Below are 19,289 nucleotides of genomic sequence, written 5' to 3'. Positions count from 1 at the left end.
GAGGGTGGCCTACTACTACTAAGGGAGGCGACCAAGCCTCGATGCCCGACTCCTGCCTAAGCAAAGCCTAATAGGGACCTAACCTAGTATAGGCTAGGAAAATGGAAGGAGTGCGGAGGGGAGGAGGAACAAACAAGGAGAGAAATTTTGTGCCGAGAACCAACCGGGATCGAGAAGAGGGGGCAAGAAGGCGAATAGCCTAGAGGAGACACATCCAAAGAACTCTATTCCCCCCAAAGGAAGGAAGAGAACTAAGGGGCTCACTCTGCCCACCAAAAAACGACCCCGGAGGAAACAGCAACCAAAACTCCCTCAACCTGATGGACCTCCACGCCGAGGGCAAGGGGATGGAAGCAAATAAACCTACTCCACTAAAAAACCATCACACATAAACATGGAAACAAAAATGTGCTCAATAGGGTGCGTAGCCTACCTCGGGGCAACGGTTAGATCTGAGGCTGCCGCTACCACGAGGAGGTAAACAATGGTAAAATAAATGAACCGAGAGCACTATCGCCAAGAATAAAATAAATAAATAGCCTAATACAGACTAAAATAATAGGGAACCCAACCTGGGGTACCTGGACGGGGCATCACCTTCAAAAGGGCCGGTAGGCCAAAATTATGTAAATTTCGAAAAAAGGGGGGGCCACCGCAGGAAACCCGCCAGGAGGAGAACCATGGGGCAAAAATATATCATCTATAACGACAAGGAGACAACCCCAACAGAAAAGAACTGATGGGGTCGCCTCGCGGTCGACATGGCTGGCGGGGGACGCCGTGGCGTCATAATAAGATCTCAAAATATATATAAAGACGAGACCAAAACAGCCAAAATATAGAACGAAAAACCCCACAATGAGATGGTACTTAACTCGGAGATAGTAAAGCTGCTCGATGACATGGCGAAAGATGAATAAATCCACAAAAAGGCACGAGCACACAAAAGGAAAAGGTAGCGATCACGTGCTAGAAAATGGAATGAGGTAGGTGGCGCTAGTGTCGCCGTCCTGGCGGGTATTGGGTGTAGGGGCTGTAACGGCTCACCGCTCTATTCCGGGGGTTTTGATAGGGAGAGATCTTTCGAGTAAGTTTCCGTGGTAGTGATCTTTCACTCACCCTTCTTTATACCGACGTCTTCCCTGGAGAAGACGCTCGAACTGGGGTAGTAACCCCAGCTTTCCTGAAAGCTCTTTTTCTCTGGTATATCTAGCATATTATACCTAGAAATTCGTGCTGTAATGGAATTTCACCGGCTGACACGGGACTGGACTCAGAAATTATATTTTCGGCAACATGGATGAAACTCGACCGTAAATAAAACCGGAGAGAATGTATTTTAATTAAAACTACTGGGCATGAAAGAATACAAATTACTAGTGTTTTCAAATCGATAAAAGATAAATACGTAAAGCTAAAATTATGATGAAATCAGGAGAAAATAGCGAACGGAATCTTGATTTTTTTTTTTACACAAAACAAACATGCCCCAAAAGGCCAGCCGTGATTCCATAGACGTCATATATTAACGAAAAAATAGCTAAATTAATTTCACACGGCAACATTTGACGTATTTAAGTTATATTTTGACTTAAAAACACTTTTTCCCTTTATAACGAAAAATAACATTGTCCCAAATAAATAAAGTATCCATATTCATTTACACTAACTAGAAGCAAGAAAAGCGCTTTGAACTTAGTTAAACAGCGGCGAAATAAACACTGCGATATCGATTCCCAAAACAAAACATTGATCGCAATTTATAATACAAAAGCAATATGAGAATATACGCAATTGGAAACAGTGTAGTAAAGTATAACTTTTTAAAAGATCCACGAAAAAGATAGCACATTCGTTATGTTGATGTTTGTATAATACTGTTAATATGTGAAAAGAGTTCAGTATAATGTAGGCTAGGCTACCAGTTTGTTGATGCAGCACAATCGCCACCAAATCGAAGCGGCGGGCGATAACGAGTTAATTCAGTGCGACCGGGAAATTTGAAAATTAGTGCGGAAACATTAGAAATTACTCTAGCCGAAATTTGTGCCGGATTACTGATTGTTCCGGACTACTAATTGCCGGATTAGTGATGGTCAACCTGTATACTGTATTCTTGCTATGCAAGATGGTTGAGCAAGAGATGTCAGGATTTTCTTCTGTCTTCTGCCTGTCTACCCTCCCTGTCTGGAACAGCTCCTTCAGTTCCTTGATGCATTCTTTTGAAGCTGTATGAGGTGAATACCACATCCACAAAATGGTCAGTGTCCTTGGCTCCAGCTGGCATCTTCCTTGCTGCAGAGTTCATTTATCCAAGTGGCATCCACTTGAAACTGTCAACGCTGTATCCAATGAAATGTGGAAGGTCGAATAATAAAGTCTGGCTTACCTCACTCTCTATGTCACTGCACAGTTTAGGTTTTGTTATTCTGTCATGAACTCCTTCATTTCATGTCTTCCCAACCCCACCTCCCTGATCAATTCAGTGAGTTCTGGTGACTGTCACCATGCTGAAGTATGGGCTAACACTAAAAAAAAAGTCATACCAAATACTGCCACCAAATTTATCTTGGCAATGACACTATTTTTATGTCACACAGTGTGAGAAAGGAGGCTCTATGATGGCAGTAGCCTGCAGCCTTGCAAATTGTGTGATTAAAACACTAGTAAAAGATAAAATACAAAATTTAATAATGACACTAAAGACGTTTTTCACCTAGGCTGATTAATCTTTATAAAAAATGCTGCATATAACACCATGCACCATTCTAAACCACATCCCAACAAAAATGCAAAGTACTTGTTGGTCTGATACTCCCTTTGAGTTAATAAAACAAAACATTTAGTTGGAAGGTTAAACATTTTAAAGATTACTAAGCTAAGGCATTGGAAATTACCAAACTGCCTACTGTCATCAAAGAACAATGAGAAAAGTAATGAAATAGTCTGATGAAAAGCTGTTTCAACTAAGTAGCCTTTCAGCCAACTGTCCTTTCCTTCAACTGGTCTTGCAACTAGTTGTCAGTTTGCCAAATGTATTTTGGTTACTGAAGCAAAGCTGTGTGCTCCAACAATTTTCACTTTATAGCTTGTACATATTTGTCAGTCATATGGACATTTAGTGTTAAATCTATTTCGGATTGTAGACTTCTGTACCAAAGAAGTGGCTCTATTTTCCTTGAAACATTAATTATACCGTAGGTAGCCTCTTAAATTGCCTACTAGTTACTTGTGTCTTTTACAGTTCAAGTGTCTTACCTGTTATGGTTGATGTGTCTTGCAGCCCAGTTTGGCCAAAATGTTTGTTATTAAGAACTTGCAGCAAAGATATTTACTACAAAATTACTTTAAACCATTAGAAAAATTGTCAAACTGGAACAAAATCTGGTAACTCAACCTTACCACAACAGCTGCAGCTTAAATGATAACTGTCTACACTTGAAAATTAAACACATATATATGCATAGTTTTTTTATTTGGCCAAGGATAAAATTCACTTATCTTTATCATAAAAGTAGCCTCATAACATACCTGTCCACTGTGTACAAAATATTAAGGTAAATCAATATGGTGTCATTAACGAGTTAAAAAATTGAAAATGCAAAAACTGTACTATGTGCTTAAGAAAATTTTCTTTACATTAACATTGGAATAAGCACCATAAACTATAAATCAAACATTTGCTAGAATAAAATGCTATACAGCTAACAAACAGAACATGAAGATTTGTTCATTTTTATATATATATTGTCAAATAATGTGAACAAAATAGATCAGTGATAGTATAAAGGCATTCAACAACACAGATACTTTATTATTTTTATACAAAAATAACAACACATACCAAAAGCCAGAAAAAGCAGTCTGCTTTTTTCCTCCAATAAATGCTGCTAATTCATGCTAACCTATGAGCCATTAGCTTTCCAATCATGAATTTCCATACCATAACAAAATAGGTTTATCACAGAACACCCGGTTCTAATGTTTCAAAAATTCGTATGAAGTTGAAAATAAATTATGAAATACATTTTGTTGTTAATAAAGAAAGCAGGCTGGAATATTACAATTATGCATGTAATTAAAACTAATACATGGTAGTATAAAAATATAATTGTTATTTCTGGGATCAAGGCACAAAACTTTATCTTACAAAACCTAAAAAAACCTATTAAAGAACAATTATTACATAACTGGCAGCAGTTATCAAAAATGATGTACCTTAACTGATAAAAGGTTCTGAGACAGAAAGCCTTGGCACTCTAAAAAACAAAAATTCAAAAGCAGATTGCCACTGGCAACTTAAGGCACCCCTACTTCCCTTAGGCATATTTTGCCAAGATCATGATATGGTTTACGAAAGACAAGTTACTGTTGAATTCTGGACCCAAAGGATAATCATATTATAAAGCTGAATATTTTCTGAAGCAATCTTTCTTTAAAATTCAGACATGTATTTCACATCAGATTCAATAACTTCACAGAATCATATAAGAGTTGCTATATTAAACTTGACTGACGAAGACACTGGTGGTAACAAATAATAAATTTGTTACACTAATAAAGTTCGAATATTCAAGAAAATATTCAGTACATTTTGTACAGCTACAAACGATACGATGGAAATTCTGGAAGGTCAGTTTAGAGCCTATTCACCAAGACCATGCTTCTAAAGAATACAACCCATCAAAGTCCAGTGAAAACCATGCCAAACACAATGACTTGACACTAGTTTCCAAGAGAAGCCCCTTACAGGGGTGCTACATCCAGTCTGCCCTCAGCATGCTCTACAGAATCCCTTTTACCCTCACTGCAGAAATTTTCATCTTTAAGCTTAATTCTGGTTGCTTTTGTCTCTTCCCAACCAGCTGTATGACTTCTTCATATGTTATTCCAATCCATTAAAAATCTCTACAGGTAAAAGAAAGGACCCAGTGGTCTGGATGAACTACTTATAATTAGCATTATTATTCTAGAGAAACCAAACTTCTCAAAGCTATAAATTTTACTAGTTCAGCGGTGTGCACTATGTACTCCTTGGTGACAGTAAAAGCACCAAAATACCAAAGACTTCAAAACAAAGAAGGAGCCAAAGTGCAACAGCTTTATTCAAATGGAGAAAAGGTAAACAGTATCAGCATTAGGTTAGAGAGGAAATTGAAAGTAATATCTACTAAAATCTTTTGGTGCAGTTACTAAAGACTGAAGGCACCCTTGAAGCAGATAAAATTAGGCAAAAAGAAAATGTTCATAATTTATAGCCCAAAAAATTTGGACTTGCCAACCATGATAAACAGGAATGTCAGACCAACATACAAAACTGACCCAAGTTTAGTTTTTTATGCTAGTAAAAACTAAATAATTTTCTAACTTACTATACCTGGTCCCCAGTACAAGCTTTCATGACCTACTTCCCTGCTTTAAGATTCTTTGTGCATTTCACTTTTACAGGGTATGTTCAATAAATGTGTTTCTATTTTTCTTTCCTTGTACTGAAGCTAAATTAATTTAAATATCTCTTTTTATACAATATTTATATATATATATATATATATATATATATATATATATATATATATATATATATATATATATATATATATATATATATATATATATATATATATATATATATATATATATATATATATATATACATACATATATATATATATATATATTGTGTATACACATATGTATATAATGTATATAATCTGACATACTTTTCATTTTCCCTTCCTTATTATTTTAAAAATCGAAGTTAATAAACTACTCAAGTTTCACATTTCAACAGTACCTTTGAGATATTTATTTCAAGCTTTTTTGTTGTTTTTTGTGTCTCACATTATGAGCAAGCAGTTAAGAGAAATGTATACCTTGACATGCTCAGCCTTTCAAAAAAATTATCATAAGGTTCTGATCAAGACTTTTTAAAAAATATTTCAATTAGTTAATAAACAGGAATACAATCACATGACAATAAACCCCAATACAAGATAATCAATAATTTATAAATTTCTTGGTCTTCAAGACCTAAATTTCATAATCAATCAATCAATCAATAAAAAATCTAAGAAAAACGATGAACTTGTCAAATCATCATTATATTTTAATATTACCATTTTCTCTGAAGATCCACCAACATTACCTTACATAATCAAAATTTTCTTCCAATAATCAAAATACTGTATTAGTAAGCATGAAAAAATAAGACATGGATGCTCCACTGGGCTATACTCTTCATGGTATGTGCTAATGACAGAACAATTTTTTTTTTTCCCCTTCCAACTGATGGACATCAAACTGAAACCTTTGGCATGAACACTAAAGCAAGATCTATGGAGACCGGTAATTGGTACGGACTAACCAGTACCCTTTATTGATGGTAATACCTTTTGTGCCAAGTCAACTGGTACGGACTAACCAGTACCCTTTATTGATGGTAATACCTTTTGCGCCAAGTCAACTAAGTTGAAATTCTCTTATACCCACCTAATATGTCCACAACCATGCCTTTGCTGAGCTGCATCTTGATATAGGAGGTTTGCCCAAAGGAGGCTGCAATACAAGGCAACCTCATTCTATCCTTCAGCCAAAGATTTACAGCCAGATACAAACACAGCAAATACAGTATTTAAAAAAAAATGGCAAGCTAGGTACTCTCAAAACACACTGAGAACAAACAAATCAAGTGGCTGCTGTTCTGTCTCAAATGAGTCAAGTCCAAATAGTAATAAAGTAGTTATTGGTTTTGCATTTGTGAACTTTTAATAGCATGAAAAGTTATTATTTGCTCAGAATATAAAGGAAAGGCTGAAAATGTTCACCATGTAATTCATCCAACAAAAGGACTAAATTTGACAGGACAGTCTAACTGCTTATATGCAAGGCTGCTTCGGGATAATTGTTTACCTCATGAAAAGAAATATCTTCATAATTTCTCCTAATATAATAAATAAAAAAGTGCAATCTATTAAGAGGTAAGTGATTTTTTAGTATTCACTACAAGACAAAAGATGTTAACAAAAAGGAGTAAAAAATTGTTTGGCTGAAGTGTAAGTAATCCAATGGTATACAACCTGTGGATTCTCTAAAAACTAAAAATCTAAATGCTGCTAAACTCACAACAACAGGACATAATGAACAAACTAACCATGGATGGCATGAGCAAATTGCAAAAAATAAATAAATAAAATAAATATTTAGATGTTAACATGCATCTTGCGGATCCTACTCGAAATTTTAAAACATTTTAACCCTATTTCAATGTAACAAATCAATTTCTGACATTAACAGCAGAAAGCACTTGAAAATGCAAGCCCTCCTGTTGGTTGCTGTGGTAACACTGAACAATACCATCAAAACTAAAGGGTTACAATGCCAGGGCAACTGGCAAATGGAAAAACTGGTTAACAAAACCACCAGACCAGTCTTCTGAGAAGTACCATCAATGAAGGTTCATTCAAGTGCTAATATTTGGGTCATGAGCAACCATTTAGACCATTGTCATAATTCAATGATTATAATCTCTACAGAAATACCAAACCTGGGAACTAGTCCAGTTCAAAACTTAGTTCCCCTCAAAACAATCATTAAGTCAAGGTAGTATATGAACTTATCATAAGTCAAAAATAGCACTTCTGTCAATTTTCTGGAAACGAAGAAAACAAAAATATTTCAAAGACCAAAAATAAAGCTATTGCTAAAATTCGCTACTCTTATGAGATGCTTAGGTATCATTATAATTCATTGTGTAACTTCACTTTCTATCCATATTACATCATGATGAAAGATAATACAGGCAGTCCCCCGGTTATTGGCAGCCTCAGTTGCTGGCGATCCGGTTTTACGGCGCTTGTCTGACAACGATAACCAGATTTTTGTCACTGATAACCGGTTATTGGCGCTGATCACCTCTTATCGGCGGCGCTGATCACCGGTTACTGGCGCCACTAACCGGTTAACGGTGCCGCTAACCAGGGATCAGTGCTATTATCGCCGATTTTCGGTTGTTGTCATGCTGTCGGGAACGGAACCCCGCCGATAACCGGGGACTGCCTGTAAACACCACTGTGGAAGTTTACATAAAACAAAATATGTTCAAAATTCTACTTCAAGGAATGCATCACTAAAGAAAACAAGGGGCCAGAAAGTGTAAAGAGAGTCATACCTGAACTTTAAAAACCCAAGATAACAGTGCAGGTGAAGTTGACATCTCAGGATCGTAAGGCAATTGTGACCAAGAAAATAAAATCAGTTAAGGTACATTTCTATCAAATAACATGAAACATAAAGCCTGGATATAAAACTATAAAAAAGCAAAAACCTACACTAAACTAATGTTTAAGGGAAGGATACTCATCATCCATTAATGCGTATGTGCGGCAGTTGGGACAATTAGATTGACGTTTAAGCCAACCACTGATACATTTTTCATGGAATACATGTTGACACTGTAACTGTAAAGTTGGGCTTAAATTCAAAGCATCAAGGCATATAGAACACTGTTCTTCTGGTGGAATTTCCCCACTTGGAAGACCTTGCCATTCTGGCCCACTAGACTTTCCTCCTGTACCCTGGGTAAGTCCTGCCCAAGGGGCTACAGTAGCCTGACCTGAAGCAGGTCGTCGAGCTCTAAGTCGCTGTTTAACACTATCTACTATATGGTCAACATTCATTCCTGACAGGCTGTTACTGTTCTTCATCCTAACCTCTCGTAGAGCACTGCATATATCAGGTCTGCAAAAATAATTTTAAAAAATCATGAAACATAAAAATGATACATATATTAAGTCATCCATCCATGTGGGAAAAATATTACCAGTATTGAAATAGTCTGTCTTATAAGACAACAAAATGAAGTTTCCTTTACATGCATTATCTATGTAATCTCTCACTGGCAAATAGCTGAAATTTGTGATTCTGGTCACATTAAATGATGCCATCCTATTCCAACTATTGCATGAAATTTGGAGCTAAATCCAATGTGCGCAGTTTGACTTTTTGTTATTTTCTTATTTTACACATCCTCCAATAATTTTCAGGTATTCAGCCTAAAAAATTACACAATAAGTAGCCTTGTACAACATAAAATATTTTTAAAGTGAGCAATCATAGATTTTCTGACACTGCAAACCTTCTTCCAAATAACATTCTGTGCAGAAAATCTAATTTAAGAAATATAAAGATATTCTATATTTACTTTCAGTATTAAACTGAAAAAATAGTCACTTTTTTAAATGTTGCTCAGTACTTTACACTCAAAAGACTGAGTCACGGTACTTGCCAAATATCCTTGGGTTTAGAGTCTGCAACCTCTTTTGAGATAAAAATACCTCAGGGAGGTCTTTTCGACACAAGTGCCATGAGCATGTGGTGGGTTTAGTCTAATTCAAGTTGTTAATGTTAGATTTTCATTTCACAGAGTGTACCATTAATGCAATACATAATTATGATTTTTAACCTGTGACCAAATGAGACATAACCTACAGTGTGCCTTGAGTGACACCTTGGATTCAAAGCTCCTTGCTCTATTCCCTTGTTCTCAAACTCTATATTGCTTCTTGTACTTTTCATTTTCTTCCATGTCCTTTGGTATCTTCCTACTTACCTTACATGATACTACAAAACCACTCATTGGAAGAGCTCCATTTAGTATAGTCATAGTATATACAGCCATGGATGTTTATGTCCTCATTACCAAGTACATCTACATCAGAAGGAACCCAACACATCAACAATTATACAGTCATTAAAGAATTTTGTTACATAAGGATTTCAATCACAAAAATTTTTAGCAGTGCAAGAGGCATTTCTTTATTCTATCAAAATATAAATTTCTGTGATGGCTGTAAAATCCAGGGGACCCATCCATTATGTAATGAGATTACTTATCAATTGAAATAAATATATGTTAACTCCAAAACCATGACATTATTTACACCATCCAATACAAAACTGCACAAGGCAAACCTTTAAATCTCATGTTATTCTGTATATAATGTCCAGGGGTAAAATATTTTAAAAAATTCTTTCATACAAAACCAATACAGTGACACCTCAACTTAACAGATTGTTTGGAGGTCTGCCCCTCCCAGTAAGTACAGTAATGAAATCTGCTAAGTAACAGACTGGTAAATAGCCAACACAATGTAGTACCCTGGAGCAACTCTCTTAGCTTCTAGTGAACAGCAATTCCATATAAAATAATTAACAGCCTATCATATTTTGATATTGTCATTGTCTAAAATATTTATTCTTATTCAATTTTAGATACATATACCTGCAAAATAAACTGTTCCTAAAAATACATAAAATACAGTACAGGGCAGTTTAACTTAACAAAAACAGCCGACTGCTATTGTTCTACCTATTCTACCTAGTCACTGGGTATGCTTACAAGATGTGGAAATAAAAAAAATCATGTAAAATACAGTGCTCCCCCATTTTTACGCGGGAATGGGTTCCAGAACCTAGCACAGAAATGCAAAATCTGCGGAAATGCAAAAATCCCCTCTAAAAATGCTTATAACTGCCGAATACCTTGTACCCCTTCAGTAAAATGCTTATAACTGCCTATTTTAACATTTTACTGCTTAATTTGATATTTCAAACAAAAATATACCTTAAATTATCACACAATTTAATATTTCAAACAAAAATAGTCCCCAAACCTTCATCCCAAAACACCCAAAGTAACCTTACATAACAGTACTCTCCTGCTACTGTTACTCTTAATTAGGCTATGTGAACCCCTAAAATGCTTATAACTGCCTATTTTAACAGTTCATCACCAAACTTGACAGTTCAAACAAAAATATACCTCAGACTATCATCCCAGAACACCGTAATAGCAAAATTAAGTTCAAGCCTACAGTTATCACTCTTAAGTACCCCCTATCATTCACACGCACATTTTCTTCAGCCTTCATAACTCTGCGCATTGTTCTGCTCATATTGTATGTAATACACTGGGTGTATATTTTACATATACTTTAGGATAGTAGTACTGTACAGTATAGAGCAGATCTAAAATACGTGGGTAGTTTAGATCAATAGGACACGTACATACCTCCAAACAGAATGCTAGGTTTGTTAACCCTTTAACGCCGACTGGACGTATTTTATGTCGACAAAAATTGTCTGTCGAGTGCTGAGTGGACGTAAAATACATCTACTACAAAAAGTTTTTTTAAATATTCATGAAAAAATACTTATTGGCCTAGTTTGCGGAAAATTTTAAATCACGTGCCTTGAGGGATGCTGGGAGTTCGTGGATCATGCTGTTGTTTTGTTTACAAGCATGACCCAGCTGCGCATGCGCGAATTTCTTTCTTCTCGCACTACAAAGCATCAGCGACACATCGTCAGAGAGCGATTTCTCGACGCATTCATGTTTTGCCAAACTTGTGCAAGTGTTAGCGTGTTTGTGACGCAATCGGACGTATGCAGAGATGTCCCAACGTCGTCAGGACCGTGAAAGGCGAGTACTGCCTGTCGGTAGTGAGCGTGTGAGACACGTTTTAGACTTGGTTGCTGGAGAGGGACCAAACACCCAAGGTGATCCATCGTTTCAACGCCGTGTTGTACGGCCACGTGTGGCCGAAAGTGACCAAGGGCCGTACCCTGTACCTTTTACGACACCTAGGAAACATCGGGGTGTCCTGAGAGGCATTCGTAAACATTTGGGAGGCCTCCAACAAAAGGACATTGATGAATACTTGTTGGAGCTCAATTGAGAGCAGGTGGAAAGTCCTCATTTTGATGGGAGTTGGTCATCTAGTGACGAGGACATCACGCCCAATGTCAGTGATGATGAGTATTTGCCCCCAATGTCCGTACGAGAGCCACAGCATGAAAGTGAACTCGAGTTCAGTGGTTTCAGTGCTCAAGAGGGAAAGTCTGAGGAGGAGGAGGGAGGAGGAGGAGGCACCGATTGTGGCTGGTGGGGACAACAGAAAGTGATGGTGAAAGTGAGGGAGTTGGGCCAGTGTGTGTGTGTGTGTGTGTGTGTGTGTGTGTGTGTGTGTGTGTGTGTGTGTGTGTGTGTGTGTGTGTGGTGGTGGTGGGGAGGTGGGGTGTGTGTGGCCTGTCGTGCCCGTAGAAGGTCGCAACGTCGCAGCAGCCTAGGTGAAAGCCATTCGTCCTAAAATGATGAGGGGTGGTTGGAGGACCCCACCCCAAACATGCAACCATTCACGGCAGCACCTGGACTGACCGTCCCTGTGCCTCTCACTGCACTGGGGTTCATTCAGCTCTTCCTTACGTGGGAATTGCTGGAATACCTCGTTGCAGAGACGGCAGATTACGCTCTGTACTGCCGTGAGGAACTGCAGACGACGTTGTCGTATCGATGGCGGGGCTGCAACCTCACAGACATGGCGCATTTTTTGGGGCTCCACATTTTTTTTTTTTAATGATGCCTGCTGCCGACGTCAGGCAATACTGGAGGCGGAATTTTTTTTTAAGTACGCCCAATGTGCCCGGCATTATGCCCCATGATAGTTTCCTGGCGTTGGACAGGTATTTCAACGCCTTCAACCGAAGGGCCATACCCCGGAATAACCCAGATCGCCTCATCTTAGTCCGCCCAGTGTTGGACTACATTCGTGAATGGTGCCAGTTTCTCGTGGTTCCTTCCAAGAAACTTTCTTTGGATGAGGGGATGATGCCATACAGAGGACGTCTAAGCATAAAAGTGTACAACCCCAAGAGACCAAAGAAATATGGTGTGAAGTTATTTTTTATTACAGAATCCAACACTGGACACATCGTTGACTTCTCTGTATATTCCTGGGTCTTCTCAACGCTGCGTGACACTGTCTTTGGTCTTGTGGATCGTTTCCGTAACCAGGGATACCACCTGTTTATGGATAATTATTATAACTCGGTATCGCTGGCCCAGGAACTGTATGAAGCAGGTGTGCACGTCAGTGATACCCTTCGGTTGGTGCGTGGGGCCCTGAATGTCCTCAAGAGGTTCGCTAGCCACCCGCAACATCTGGCAAGATGAGAGACAGAGTGGCGGCGGAAGGGAGACGTCTTCATCATCTGTTGGAAGGGGGTCCGACTCGTGCCCATGATTACGACCAGTCATGAGCCCATCCACGAGAGGTTGTTCAGCGGAAGAAGACACGTTGGCAGGGCCGAGTTATGTATGAGGAGTTTCATGTCCAACGGCCTACTGTCATCGGGCACTACAACAGGCACATGGGAGGAGTTGATCTCTTTCATCAACTTATCCAGTATTATCCCTTCGCCAGGAGAACCAGAAGGTGGACACAGAAGCTCCTCAAATACCTCCTTCAGTTGGCCCTCCAGAATGCCTACATTCTCTACTGTGGGTACAATTCAGACATCCGGAGGTTGTCCTACATCCAGTTTCTCGAGGTGGCCAGGAATGCCCTCGTAAACTTCAATCCTGAGGAGTGGCCTTCCAACACCACCCCCTGCCCCGAGCTCCAGATCTGCCCCGAGAGGATAGGGCAGATGTCGCTAGGAGGGCCAACCTCGGTCATCCTGCTCCTGCCGATGCCGCCCTTGATGATGCCACCCCTGCTGATGCCGTCCCTGCCCTTGCTGCCGCTGGCTCTGCTGCCGCCCCCCCTCACATTCCAATGTCCCGTCAGGTAGTAGACCGTGTGTCGGCTGCAGGCAGGGGATCACACACTGGAACCCCTAGAAGGGCGTAAGCAGAAACGGTGCCGGGTGTGCCATATGAATGGTTGTAGCTTTTATCAATTTTGAAATATTTTCATATAAATCATGATAAGTGCCAAATTTTCAACATTCGGTCAACTTTGACTCGACTTAAATGGTAAAAAAATGCAATTGTAAGCTAAAACTCTTACATTCTAGTAATATTCAATCATTTACCTTCATTTTGCAACAAACAGGAAGTCTCTAGCACAATATTTCGATTTATGGTGAATTTAAAAAAAAAAAAACTTTTTCCTTACCTCCGCGGGCGCTAACTCTGCTGAAAATCTCAGAATTTCTTTAGTCACTTTGTCGTAATTTGTGCACTGGTTTCTATTAGGTGTTACATAAAGTTTTATGCATCAAAATGTGCGCAATTTCATGTAGAATACAACAAAAAATAACTCATGGTTGTAGCTTTTATCAGTTTTGAAATATTTTCATATAAATAGCGATGTGCCAAAATTTTAACCTTCGGTCAACTTTGACTCGACCAAAATGGTCGAAAAATGCAATTGTAAGCTAAACCTCTTACATTCTAGTAATATTCAATCATTTACCTTCATTTTGCAACAAACGAGAAGTCTCTAGCACAATATTTCGATTTATGGTGAATTTAAAAAAAAAAAAAAATTTTTACGTCGGCGGGTTACGAATTCATGCATCATTTTGTGAAAATATTTTCTCTGTGTTGCTTTGATAGTTTTACAATTTGTTATATACCAAAGTCATCGCAATTTAGTGTACAATACAACAAAAAACAAATAACTCATTAGCTTTAACCGTTTTGCTCACAGCTCGATTTGTATACAATTATATAAGGGATTTTGACAAAGGAAAAATCTATTTCTGGGTGAAGGCCTGTGTCGCTCAGTGAAATGTCCCTATACAGCACACATTTCTAGGTATAAGTATTGCTAGATATACCAGAGAAAAAAGCCAATAGGATGCCAGAGTTACTACCTCTGGATCGACACATCCTTATAGGATGTCGGTATGTCATCTAGGAGCGAGTGGAAGCCCCTACCACAGACACTTAACCCAATAGACTCCTCCTCACCAAAACCCCTCTGCCTAAGAGGTGCCGATACAACGGTCCCACCACCGCTACTACTAATTCTACCCACAATGCACCATCCCGAAATAGCACCCAAGCTTTTTTGGCTACATCAGGGTGGGAAATATAGAGAGGGAAGGGTTCACTGAAGCGACACAGGCCTTCACCCAGAAATAGATTTTCCTTTGTCAAAAAATCCCTTTTCTGGGCTTGTCCTGTGTCGCTGAGTGAAACCGTAGCAGAAAAATTGACCAAAGAAGCTTGTAAATTTAAAAAGGATTAATGTATTAAGGATAAAATAAAATTTTTATTTTGAATATGCTTTTACTAATCCAGAAAAGCAAATATAAAAATAAATTAGTACAAAAGAACAATAACTGACTTAATTAATGCAAATTAATGTGGTTACAAACTTAAGATTAATAAACAAACTAATAACCATCACCTATAAAACAATATTTAGTGAAAACTTAACAACTAAGGTGATAAAGCAAAGCCAGGAATGGATTGAGAAGCAACCCAAACCCAGACAACAAGATAGGAAGGACGGGAATACAAGCGAGGCAGGTAGGTGAGAGGTGCCAACTGGTAGGGCAAGCAAAATACAAAACAATTACAATTACAAATTACCAACAATAAAATATTATAAAACAATATTAGACTGACTCTGGGGAAACAATGTTCCCTGCAGCAACAGCCGAAAACTTCAAAGCCTCCAAGGATTTGAGATAATGACGTTTAAAAACTCTAGGGGATTTCCAGCCCGTATATTTTTAATTTCCTCAAAATTCATGTGTTGGAAATAATTAACTGAGGTGGCTACAGCCGGATATCATGGACCTGGGGATTGAATCCGGATTAGCTTGTTTAATAAAATAAGGTATTTGTTGCCTAATGCCATTCAAGGAAATGGTTCCACCATTTTCTCTAACAAAAGTGGACCTGAAGACCTCTGAGAGGTTCTCTCTAGGTAGGCTTTTAATGTGACCACCAGACATAAGGAGGGATCTTCTAAAAGGGGTATTATCTTCCAGGAGACCACCTAATTAGAGGATCTTCATTCTTAGCTAAAAACATTTGATCTGGAGAGAGTAGAACCTCTCCTGATGGGAGAAATCCACATGATTCGGCTCTCTACAAAGGGCTGACAGTTCAGAGATTCTAGCTCCTGAAGCCAGGCTAATTAAAAACAAAGTTTTTCTAAGAAGAGTCGAATAAGGGCAAGACTCATTATTTGTGTCTGAGGCTAACTTTAATACATCATTTAAAAACCAAGAAACCGTTTTAGGACGGGTTGTTGGTCTAAGACGGGCACAAGCTTTAGGAATAGATGAAAAGTATGAGTCCGTCAGATCAATATTAAATTCCCAAAGGAATACTTTCTTTAAGGCAGATTTAGTTGTAGTAATTGTACTAGCTGCCAGACCTTTGTCAAAAAGGGTCTTAAAAAATGAGATCGTAAGATTAGTAGTCATAGTATGAACATCTGAATCTTTCAGAAAATTAGCAAGTTTTTTAACTGCTGAATCATACTGGCGAAGAGTAGATTCTCTCTTATCTGATTCCAAAAATAATGTGTTTTGAGGATCAACATTAGCATTTTTCTGGGCCGAAAACTTCATGAAATCCATAAAGTTAGGGCATTCAGCATTCTTGAGGAAGCTGACACAATCTGAGTTTGCACTACTTGGGGTAATATTGGATGAGGAATTTGCAAGGCCTTGAGTTTCAGCTCTAACAGAAGCGGAAACCAATTGCTCTTCGGCCAGTTGGGAGCAACTAAAGCTATCTGACCTTTGAATGACCTGAGTTTGTGTAAAACTTTCCACAGAAGACTTACTGGAGGAAAGAGATAGATCTTCTCCCATTTGTTCCAATCTATTGACATTGCGTCTGTAGCATAAGTCCGAGGGTCCAGGTTCGGAGCTATGTAACATGTGAGTTTGTGATTTGATTCCGTGGCAAAAAGGTCCACCTGAAGCCTGGGAATCTGTTGGAGAATCCAATTGAAGGATTTCTTGTCCAAGGACCATTCCGATTCTAGAGAAGTCGTCCTTGACAGAGAATCTGCAATCACGTTCCTTACTCCCGACAGATGTGTTGCTGACAGCTGCCAATGATTTTTCATTGCTAATGAAAAGATCGCTATCATAACATGATTTATGTGACTTGTCTTGGAACCTCCCCTGTTCAGACAATGAACTATCACTGCACTGTCCAGCACTAGCCTGATATGTATGTTCCTGGCCAGACGTAAACGTTTCAGAGTCAAGAAAACTGCCATCGCTTCCAGAATGTTTATGTGGAAGAGACGAAAGTAGCTTGACCAGATTCCTTGAACCTTCTTGTACTGCGAATAGCCCCCCCAACCAGTCAGAGATGCGTCCGTGTGGATGATCAGGGCTGGAGGGGGATATTGTAATGGAATCGATTTGGAAAGACTTTTGGCCGTTGTCCAGGGACGAAGTCTTTTCTTTAAGATTGGAGGTATGAGGGAGACTTTGTCTCTGAATTTGCAATTGGCTCGACTTAAGCCACACTCGATTTATGTCCATCAGTTTTGCTTTGAGAGAAGGTCTGTTACTGACGCAAACTGGAGGAACCCAGGATTCTTTCTTGAGTGCGACGAGAGGCTCGTTTGCACTTGAGAAACTGCCTTGTTGCTTTGGCAATCTCTTTGCATTTTGCTGGGGGAACTGAAAGTTTGTGGGTGCTTAAGTCCCACTGAATGCCCAGCCACTGAAATTTGGTTGCCGGGGTTAAACGAGATTTCTTTATGTTTATATGAAAGCCCAGATACTCTAGGAACTGAATCACTAACTTTGTCGACTTCTGACATTCGGAGACGCTGGAGGCCCAAATTAGCCAATCGTCCAGATAAGCCACCACCTTGATACCTTGAGATCTCAGTTCCTGTACCACAACTTCTCCCAGTTTGGTGAAAATCCTGGGCGCTATGTTCAGTCCGAAAGGCATTACCTGAGCAGTAAGCCTGTCTTCCCAGTCTGAACCCCAGATAAGGGGAGAAGTTTCTTGCTATTGGAACATGATAATAGGTGTCTAAGATCTATAGAGGTGGTGGCCCCACTGGGGAAGTAAGGTCCGCACCTGAGAGACGGTCAACATAATGGAACCTGTCGCATTGAATGTAAGAATTTAGAGTTGACAGATCTAAAATCACTCTTCTCTTGTCTGAGTCTTTCTTTGGCACGCTGAATAAGCGTCCTTGAAATTTTAAATGTCTGACTTTCTTTATCGCCTTCTTTAAAGAAGGTCTTCTGTATAGTCTAACAGATCTGATGTTGGAGTCTGATAGAACCTGACAAGTGGAGGGGGTCCCCCTACCCAGCTCCACCCTAGGCCTTTTGAAATGATACTGTGGGCCCATGGACTGAATGTCCAATGGTCCCTGAAGAGGCGTAACCTCCCACCTACCTGGGGATGTTCACTTATTGTAAGACTTGCTGTCTCTAGTTCCTCTTGAACCTCTACCTCGAGATTGGAGTCTGGGGCCAGATCTAGACCTGAAGCTCCCCCTACCTCTATTTCCCTTGAACTGGCGGTAGCCCTGAAAGGTCTGGGACTCGTAAGTAGGGTTGAAGGCAGGAGAAACATAGGTTGTTGAACCAGCGGGATGGTGGGCCGGTTGGTTCAGTACAACGTATTGTGGATGTCCCTTGGAGGTGGAGGGCTGGGCAATCTGACCTACCGGGACTGTCTGAACAATTGTCTGGGTCTGGGGTGCCTTATAGGGATGAAACCTCCTAGACCTCTTCCTGCCTTTAGGTTGGGGCCCCGAAAATTCTGATGACTTCCTCTTAAAGGGGAGTCCCCACGGATCCAAGATTTTGGTTGGCCCTTGAGGCCTCACTGATTACTGAATTGACCATATCTTCAGGGAATAGATTGGTCCCCAGATAGAGGATTTTATCAGCTTGTTCGGCTCATGACGGATGGTCGCGTCAGCCAGAACAAACTTTCAGCAGTTCCTCCTTGCCACAATGAAATCAAACAAATCACTCTGGAATGAGGCCAGTAGTGATTTTGTCAGGACCCTGAACAGAGGTTCATCCTTGTAAACAGCAGACGTCAATTCCACCGGGTGACGGAATTGATAGATCTGCTGAGACGGCACCTAGCCTCATACTCAGCTTTTATCAGAGACTCGGAAGCCTGGGTAGTTGTTCACTGAAGAGATTCGGCGCACTCCGAATCTAGTTTACCCACTGTAAAGGTTTCGAGCTCCAGTCCAGCATTCTAAATCTGCTGGGAAGAGCAGAGAAGTAGGCTCCGTCTCACGAAGCTGCGGCATAGGCTTCTCCTCTGTTCGGCCTGAAGGGTTAATTCTGCCACTTTAGAGGTGCAAGGAGTTGGGACATCCTCATTTACTGTGAACATCGTAAACCGCCCCTTATGAGGGGTCAATCTAGTGTTCGAACACTCCCAGTCAGATAGGATCCTAACCCATGCCGACTGCGCTTGGTCCCTGGGAAAGATCACTGTTTCTTTGGGAACCTTATCTTCCCTTACCAAGGCA

The 19,289-nt window shown here is 39.6% G+C and overlaps 1 protein-coding gene across 6 annotated transcripts in view; it reads right to left on the bottom strand.

Annotated features, from left to right (window-relative positions):
* Window positions 1–5,743: 5,743 nt before the first annotated feature.
* Window positions 5,744–19,289, bottom strand: part of LOC136850230 (E3 ubiquitin-protein ligase TTC3-like) — a 477,716-nt gene continuing 464,170 nt past the window's right edge. For all 6 annotated transcript variants that reach the window (XM_067123873.1, XM_067123870.1, XM_067123869.1 and 3 more), the window contains one exon: window positions 5,744–8,736. In XM_067123873.1, coding sequence (XP_066979974.1) covers window positions 8,334–8,736 — 403 coding nt within the window. In that variant the 3' untranslated portion in view covers window positions 5,744–8,333. The remainder of the gene's footprint in view (window positions 8,737–19,289) is intronic.

The sequence above is a fragment of the Macrobrachium rosenbergii genome, chromosome 21 (genome assembly GCF_040412425.1).
Source record: "Macrobrachium rosenbergii isolate ZJJX-2024 chromosome 21, ASM4041242v1, whole genome shotgun sequence".
NCBI classification, from domain to species: Eukaryota; Metazoa; Arthropoda; class Malacostraca; order Decapoda; family Palaemonidae; genus Macrobrachium; species Macrobrachium rosenbergii.
Note: the sequence above shows the minus strand (reverse complement) of the source record. Positions and strands in the feature narration are given on the sequence as shown.